Below are 8,841 nucleotides of genomic sequence, written 5' to 3'. Positions count from 1 at the left end.
TGACTCCTAAATCTGATCTCCAGACCTGACCCTTCTCCTGAAACAAATACCCAGCTGCATGGATACCTACCCAGGGAAATCCACAAACACTTCAGACTCAGCACATGTGAAATGCGGTCTGCCTTCCTTCAGAAGCATTCTCCCCTACAATAAGATATAGCCTACTCCCAGGCTAGAACCTCCAGCTCCTCCCTCTCACTTAAGGTCATTTCTAATTAGACACTAAGTTCTGTCTCTTCTTCCTCATGATGCCTCTCAGATTAGGCCCTTTCTCTCCACTACCACTACCACTGCCGGCATAGGCTTGGCACTTCTTGTTGGATGTAGCAATAGTCTCTAATAATGGAGAGATTAGGTAGTTGTCCCCATAAAGAAGAGGACTCATCAAGAAATGTGAAATCTCCCCAAAACACACAAGCCCGTTGCTCCCTTACTCAAAAACCTTCTAGGACTCTCCATGGTTTAAAGAATAAAACCCAAAGTCCTTATTGTGACTTTCATCATTCTCTAAGAGCTGACCCCTGTCTACACTTCTGGCCCACATCCCAGCCAGATGGGATTATTCGTGATGTCCATGCATACTCTGCACCTTTCCACATGCAGCTTTGCTTCTTGCCTTTGCCTCAATTCAGAATGTTCTTCTCCTTTCCTCTTCAAGAGCAAGTCAACAAGAACATCAAGGGAAAACTTTAAAAAAAAAAAAAAANTTCTCTAAGAGCTGACCCCTGTCTACACTTCTGGCCCACATCCCAGCCAGATGGGATTATTCGTGATGTCCATGCATACTCTGCACCTTTCCACATGCAGCTTTGCTTCTTGCCTTTGCCTCAATTCAGAATGTTCTTCTCCTTTCCTCTTCAAGAGCAAGTCAACAAGAACATCAAGGGAAAACTTTAAAAAAAAAAAAAAAGGAATATCACGGGATTTTTTTTAACCTGATTTGGATTAATCATACCAAATTTTATTAAAAAGCTACTATCATTATAAGGCACAAGATTAGGGGAGCTAAGTGTGGGGGTCTTTGAGTCACACAACCCTCTTTCAAACCCCAGTCTGCTATTACCCAGTGTGTAACCTCTTCAGCCTCCATAGTGAGCTCGTCCACAAAATGAGAAAGATAATCTCACCCACCTCATAGGCCTGCTGGGAGGATTCAAACAGCAAGGCCCATTAGGCACACAGCAAGTGCACAATAAGCACTACTCCTACTGATAGTGTCTTAAAAATATGCCATTGTTTGAAATGAAAATTCTAACGAATCTAAGATACTTTACATGTATAAGTAAACTATCAAAAATAATTGAAAGTTACTGAGCCCACCATTGTCTAGTTTGTGGGACTGCTGGAGGCACAGTACATCATTACCATCTCTCTGGTAAACAACCTTGCAATGGACAAAAAAATAGCCATAAAACTTATCTTACTCTGATCTTCTAGCCCCATTCCTGAGGATATTTCCCCGCTGGAGGTCAGTAGCAGTCACTCAAATTATCTGCACGAAAACCTTATTAGCAATACCATTTGTAAAAGCAAACAATTTGAAATCATCTGATACATTCAGTAGTCGGGAACAGGCTCAACTAATTCCAGATGTCGTGGGCAGTCTATGGACCTGGCATGCTGCCTGGAACCCAGAGGCTTCAACAAAGAGCCTTTCCCTTCCCTTTCCCCCTTGCTTTCTAAGCTCCTATTTTGTATTGTTGATGAATCCATGAATGAATTTACAAAGAATGAATGAATACCTTAAAGTATTTGTTTGACTAAATGCCCAGAAGATATACCCTATAAAAGAAAGAACATTTAAAGTCTAACATGCAACTTTTATTATATCTCAGGATCAAAGTCCTTCCATAAATACTTATTTGAAGTTGCAACTGAAATCTACAGAAAAAGATTACTTTAATTAGTGTTTATTTAAGTCACTTCAAACTTGTAAAGAGTGCATAAAAATAAAGTTGTAGCTCCAACTCACAAAGGTATCAGGCTCTGCCTCAATCTTCAACACAATTTCAACCAGGCACACAATGATAAGTCAACATGAAGAACCAGGATCAGCCAACACCCAGGATAACCTAAACATTGCCATTATGCAGCAAAAATGTGGGGTAGGGGTAGAATTTAGTTCGTTATGGATGAATGAAAACTAATCCCATTTAGTTTCTAGAAAACGAAGTCTAAAAGAAACCAAAAAGGCAAAAGTAAAAGTTGGGGTAGGGCTGGTCATCTTGGCAACTTTTATTAGTAAGTACCGCCTATTTGCAGAGGTAGAAAATGTGATCTCACCACTTCTTTCTGCTCTAGAGCATCCAATTTGGGTCTACTTTTCTTCTTTGAGAGGCTGTGCTTGGTTTCAGACCATTTTTCCTGGCAGTCACATAAAGGAAATAAAAAAGGAGACATATGACCTCACCTGCTCCAGTACCTCCAGCCTGACAGAACAGCAAGGCTTCCTGTGCTTTGCTTTCTTTAGTCTGATTCATTTCATAATAATGGAAAACACATTCTCTCAGGAAAAGGGAACTAGGGGCCTTAAGCAAATCTGCAGCTCTCTGTTGCACAGGTTTACAAATATGGATAGACTTTCTGTCTTTATTAACTGCAAAGGGTTTCAAGAAAAGCAAATTTAGGGCCGGCCCAGTGGCGCACTGGTGGCGCTCCCGCCAAGGGTTCAGATCCCATGTGGAGACCGGTTCCCGCTCACTGGCTGAGCGCGGTGCGGGCGCAACACCGAGGGTTGCAATCCCATTACTGGTCAGTAAAAAAGACAAAAAGGAAAAAGAAAAAAAGAAAAGCAAATTTATATATTTTGATCAGTGACTCTTAAACCTTTTTTGGGTCACGGAGCCCTCTGAGAATTAACTGTAAGCTATGAACTTTCTCCCTGGAAAAATGCACAGACAGACTTACACACATACACACACATTATACACACCTAATCCAGATACATTTTTGCATGCAACCCCCTGATTGGTCCACAGCCTCCAAGTTCAGAATTTCTACCCTAACTAATTCCTTTCAAAGAGGAAAGCTGAGTTACCCAGGTAGCGGAGGCCCAAAGAGTCCTCCATTAATCAGGCAAAACAACAGAATTTCAGAACCTGAAAATGAAGTAGAGATCTATGCTTCAAATATTTTCAAAGGTAAATTGTAGTTTTTTGCTTATTGGTAGTGGTGGAACTCCCTTTTCATATGAAATCTTCTGCAAAGCACCAAGACTTAAAACAGAAAAAAATTAAGCTATTCTAACTATAAAGATGCCGGCGGCCTGGATCCCCATCCTTCCAGCTGTCCCCACGGCACCTCTGATTCTGAGAAAGACAATGGAAAACAATGCCCTGGGCCAGCTCCACTGGTCCACCAAGCCACACTTGGGCCCTTATCCAGCCACTCCTAAGGAGCACTGGCTGTTCAGAGAACAACCTTAATATCCCAGAACGTACCTATTTCTCGGCCCAGTTGGGAGGACTTCAGAGATCCTGCTGAAGAGACAACAGCACACCTGCCCCATGGCCCAGCCTTGGTCCTAATGTTCTCCTTGGGCAGGTAACCTTCCCATTCGGAGGTATTGAAGGGAAAATCTGTGGACTCTACCATGGACACATTCACGTGGTCCCGGAGGTGGCAGCGCAGGGCCTCTGCACTGAACTTGATGCCTGGCCCTGGCCCTTTGTAGGATACATTGTATTTGTTCATACTCAGATAATTCTTCCGGATCTTTTGCAGCCTGGGGATAAGGTTTTTGGAAGAGCTGTCCTTGTCCCATACCTGGAAGGAGGCCTTTGGTTTGGCACTGGCTGGGCCCCTGGGACTGCGGGGGGCCTGGCTGCCCTTGTGGGCTTCCTGGGTGTTCCTTGAGGACATAGACTGGGTATCAGATCCCATGGTCGGTTTATCCAGACTCTTCAGCACCTGGAATCCCTTGCTTTGCAATTTAAGGGAATCATAGTAACTCCCTTTCTTCTTTTCCTTCCACACACAGATGACTGCAAACAGGAGAAAGGCCAGGACACAGTAGCTGAATTTTTTCTTCAGGTTGGTGAGAATCATAATGAAAGATGTGTTCAGGGAAGCCACTCAGTTCTGAGCAGGAAAACAAGCCTTAAAAAAAGTGGAACAAGGGGGAAAAATGATGTAAAGAAAATCCAACAGTGGCGTGAGGGAGGGTAATGGGCTGCACAACAGATTTAGAATGAGGAGATGTGAATTCCACCCCTGGTCTTCCTCCCACCTATTACACAACCTTAAGCAACTCAAAAAAATTCAGGCTCAGTTTGTGCTTTGAACGTAGAGAGCATTCCCTCGAACACTCCCTTCTTCCTCTCTGAGCCACGAACACTTTATGTGTCCTTCCACCATTTCTCTTTACACCCTGAATCTTAGTGTGTGATAGCCATGGTCTACTTCCCTGACTGCAGTCCGACCTTCTTGAGGTCAGGAACCACATCTTACACATCGTTCAGTTCCTACGGCCTTGTTCCAACTGTTAAATGAAGGCCTGCATGCTTGAAAAAAATAGAAAAAAAGGAAAAGCAGGCTGACAGGTCTATATCACAGAACCCAAATGCTCTCAAATCCTAATGTCCTGGTATCATTTTCAAATAGCCAGAAATAAACCTCTTGCCATAGCTGATGCCATAGATTTGTGCTTCCTCTCTCTAAGGGCTGTGATGTTGGACTCCTGCCTGAGAAGAAGCTCAAGGGTTAGCTCCACAACATGACATCCAGTTTTGTGCAGTGCCCCACAAGAAGAGCTCTACTAAGACAGGAAGCTGGCTCACCTCAGGACAGAGGATAGGAAATCTTGATGAGTTTACAGATATGTGTCAATTAAGGAAATGAAAATAAAAATTCATTAAGCACACGAGATGTTACTGTGTTTAATTTCACCAAACAGGGCTACTGTGATGCACAACTCCAGGGGGCGCCATGCATATTACAGTCTAATATGAAGGGCATCTCCTGAGCTGTGCAGAGGGGCCCTGACCATCCCTAGCTATAAAGGTGTTATAATCTCCATTTTTATAAATTACCAACCTGAAGCTCTGAAAGGTTAAGGAAGTGCCCCGATCACAGAGCTGAGAAAGTGGCTGTACTGCACTTCAAATCCACGTGCCCTCGATTCCCTAACCCATGTCCTTTCCACTACACTGTGCACAGAGTTGCTGAAAGTTCTGGGAAATGGATTTCACTAAGCAAATAGAGTCTGAATAGTCTCCTTTATATTTGGGTAAAGACCTACTTTGTTTTCTCAGATTTATTGTGTAACTAAAGGGAACATGAAAGCACTTTGAACTCAAATAATGTCTGTATCTTTTGAAAAACATTAAATTCTCTCCTCATTCGCTGGGTTTATTTACTGTAATGAGTCGGAACTATTGTCCCTGGGATTTGCTAACCCATGAGGGGTCTGAATTCCCTTCCCATGGAGCCTGCTCCTAATGACATTAAGGATAAGGTAGTAGGAGTACTGGACGGGGTACTCATGAAACCTGAGTTTTTGCCCCCATTCCTGGTGACTTGGGCAAGTCATTTAATAACTCTGCCCTATCTCATTCAGGGAGTACTGGAACGACAGACAAGAGGATGTGCTAACGGGCTTTGAACTAAGTAAGCACAAAGGCACAGGAGGCATTCTGAACAGAGACGGGGAGCAGCCCCTCAGCATGAGGGCCACGTGGAGGTAACGTGGGACGATGGAAGGTGGCAGAGTGCAGCACTGGCCACAACTTATCAGCCTGACTTCAGGCTCTTCATCTGAGACTCTTCCATTAACTGAAATCCACATTGTTCTTGGAATCCTCTGGCAGTGCCAACCAAAGCAGTACTTCCCACTATCCCAAACCATAGGAACCAGTGGCCCAGAGGATGGATTCTTACCTTAGGCTGCTGAAATTTTAGAAAAATAGAAATTTACACAGAAGAAAGAGAATTCAGATACAAGATCATAAAGGAGGAGGTGGGGGGCTTGTAAACTAAATTTGTAAAACATCAGAAAACTAAGGAATCAATTTCCTCAGCACAAAACATAGCTAATCACATGACCATATGACAGCTGAAGAACTGGAGGAGAAAAGTGGCATTTAAGGAGGGTCTACTACATGGTAGGCACTTTACCTGCAATATTTCATTGAATCTTTACCACACAATGTGGAATAGATATTGACAACTCTGTTTTAGAAAATGAAGAAACTGAGGCTTAGCAAGGTTATAAGATTTCTCCAACGTCAACAGCTAATCAGTGCTAGAACAAGGATTCCAACCCAGGCCTGTCTGACTCTAAAAGATCATGGTCTTTCCCTAAAGAACAGGCATCTGTGATAAAGGGCAAAGAAAAGTCATTGTTCACCAAATAAGACTCAGAAATAAGGGTCTCTCGAGAGGCAACTTGATCTGTCAGACAATCGCTTAAAAGCCATCTTCTCCATCAGTGTCGTGCCAGCCATGACTCAAGTGTACTGTTTTGCCACTGTGGGGATCCACATTAATTAGGTTTTATGAGACCCAGTACAATCTTATGAGATGAGCAGAGAAGATTTTATAAGCACCATTTATAGCTGAAGAAATGAGGTTTTGGAAGAATAAGAAATTTTCAGAGTTCCAGGAGTGATTTGGAAATGGTGGACTTGGAACTCGACTTTCACATGTCTGAGTGAAAGGAGACAGGAAATGAGGTTTTGGAAGAATAAGAAATTTTCAGAGTTCCATGAGTGATTTGGAAATGGTGGACTTGGAACTCGACTTTCACATGTCTGAGTGAAAGGAGACAGCTGGGAGGAGCATGATCCACTTTCCCAGGAGCTGAGGCTCAGAGGGGGCAATGGGCTTCCTGACAGCACCTACTCTCCAAAGAAGGGTTTCTCAGGAAAGAAGAGCTCCCCAAACACGCAGCCCAAGGACAGTGTGCAACCCTCAAATGGCCTCAGCCTTCACAGCCTGTGCTCTATCATGGCCTCAGCACTCCATCTGTAACCTCCCATCAGGGCTCATGTGGTCCCTCAACACCACCAGCAGTTGAGGTGTCAAGTCCACTAGCTGGCTGGAGTTTCTGGTCACAGGCACTTAGAGCTGCAAGACCCTTTCTCATCACTCAAGCTGTTCTATCAGGACGAAGACTGAAGAAGTTTCATCTAAACAGCCCAACTAAGAGACAAGAATAGCAAACTTTTCTCCACAAATTCTTTGAAAAAAATCACACCAAATTTTGAATTTTCCAATCACACCAGACTGATTTCTCAGGACTCCAGGAGTTTGCACAACCACATTCTCCCTCCTTGTCCATCTGCATGTCAATTCTGACAGCAACACCTCTCTGCAGTCTATGGAGCTCACCTCCCCTTCAGCACTATCCCTGCTTCCTGCTGCTCATGACCAGTGCTTTGTAATGCTTGCTTTTTATGCCCGACTCAGCTGCTAGAGCAGTACTCCTCCTGGGATCATTTCTGAAACCCCAGGACCCAGCACAGTGCCTGGAATAGAGTGGGTACTCAATAAAGGATTATTGAACTGATGCAACTGTATCAATGACTCCTTACAACCACCATGAGGCTTCTAGAAGGAGAACATAGTAATAATCTGCATGATCACCTACAGAGACCAAACCAACACTGAACCAGCAGAAAAAATTTCAAAATAAGAAACCCTGTCCTGATTTACTTACTCATCACAACATACTCAGTATCAAAGGCAGGACTTGGTACATAGCAGGTGCTCAGAAAAGGTTGACTGAATTACAAAATAACTCAAGTCTTATATTTATAGCTTATAGAAATGGGCAAGCTACCTATCCCCATCCTCTCAACCCTCACTGAATCAGCAGTTAAAAATGCATAAATAAAACAGCAAAGCTGTAGCCAGGCATTGAGACACTAAGACTCCTGGCCAACACACTTTACCACACAAGTTTTTATTCAGAAATGTACGCCTTTGCTAGTCCATGCCTCTAGGTGTTCCTTACCTGCTTCTGGCTAATCCCCCTGGGGCTGCAGGTCCTCTGGGTCCTCAGGAACTAGTGATATTATCCAGGAGTGAGGTTCGTTTAACTGCGTCTGGAGGCCAAGGCTCATTTTTCTCAGGATGATCAAAAAACATCTGCAAAGGAAAAAAAGAGAGAGAGGATATGAGAGCTGTTTTCCAGCAGAGGCAGGGCTAAACATTAACAAGATGAGTAGGTACTTCTGTAGGCCTGGACTATGGCTCAACCCAGGAAGCCCTGATGACTCAAAAAGAGAGAAGAGCCCGTTACAGGTGCAATGCTCTGGATCCATAACAGCACACAGAACCTAGAAATAGAACAATGCTAGATAAGAATGTGCTAGAAAGATAAAGCAGACATCAACCTGGGAAGAAAGGGTTGTTAAATCTCTGGCTTGGGGATAAATAGAGAGTAATACAGCTCATCCCCAAATAAATTTTAGACAGATTTTCAAAAAAAAATCTATTTTCAAAGAATATTCAATTATATGTGAAAGTTCAACAGTATGATTTTGACTAAAAAAAGGTAGGTTGCAAAACTGTAAATACTATGCAAATTCAGAAAAAAAAAGACCTTTGAAAAAATTGACATATGAGAAGAGAAAGTACTAGAAAAAAATACATACAAGATGGAAAATAATGTGTTTTTTTATAACTTTATGTATATATTCCGAAATTTCTAAAATGTATATTCATTATTCTTCAAGTCTGAAAAAATATCATAAAAATATTATTAAAAAATATAATTTAGGGGCCGGCCCGGTGGTGCACTGGATAGTGCGCCGCTTGGGAAGCGCGGCAGCGCTCCCGCCCGAGGGTTCGGATCCCACATACAGACCGGTTCCCGCTCACTGGCTGAGCGAGGCGCGG

General features: G+C 43.1%; 1 protein-coding gene across 2 annotated transcripts in view; it reads right to left on the bottom strand.

Annotated features, from left to right (window-relative positions):
* Window positions 1–8,841, bottom strand: part of ST6GAL1 (ST6 beta-galactosamide alpha-2,6-sialyltranferase 1) — a 35,753-nt gene that overhangs the window by 25,751 nt on the left and 1,161 nt on the right. Inside the window, exons 2-3 of one of the 2 annotated variants that reach the window (XM_008593550.1) lie at window positions 7,955–8,088; window positions 3,441–4,098 (exon numbers count right to left, since the gene is read on the bottom strand). In XM_008593550.1, coding sequence (XP_008591772.1) covers window positions 3,441–4,047 — 607 coding nt within the window. In that variant the 5' untranslated portion in view covers window positions 4,048–4,098; window positions 7,955–8,088. Of the gene's footprint in view, window positions 1–3,440; window positions 4,099–7,954; window positions 8,089–8,841 lie in introns of those variants that run through there. The other variant, XM_008593551.1, reaches the window with a different exon arrangement.

Source organism: Galeopterus variegatus, unplaced genomic scaffold, assembly GCF_000696425.1.
Source record: "Galeopterus variegatus unplaced genomic scaffold, G_variegatus-3.0.2 Scaffold9318, whole genome shotgun sequence".
NCBI classification, from domain to species: domain Eukaryota; kingdom Metazoa; phylum Chordata; class Mammalia; order Dermoptera; family Cynocephalidae; genus Galeopterus; species Galeopterus variegatus.
This window is presented reverse-complemented; position numbering and strand designations above follow the sequence as displayed.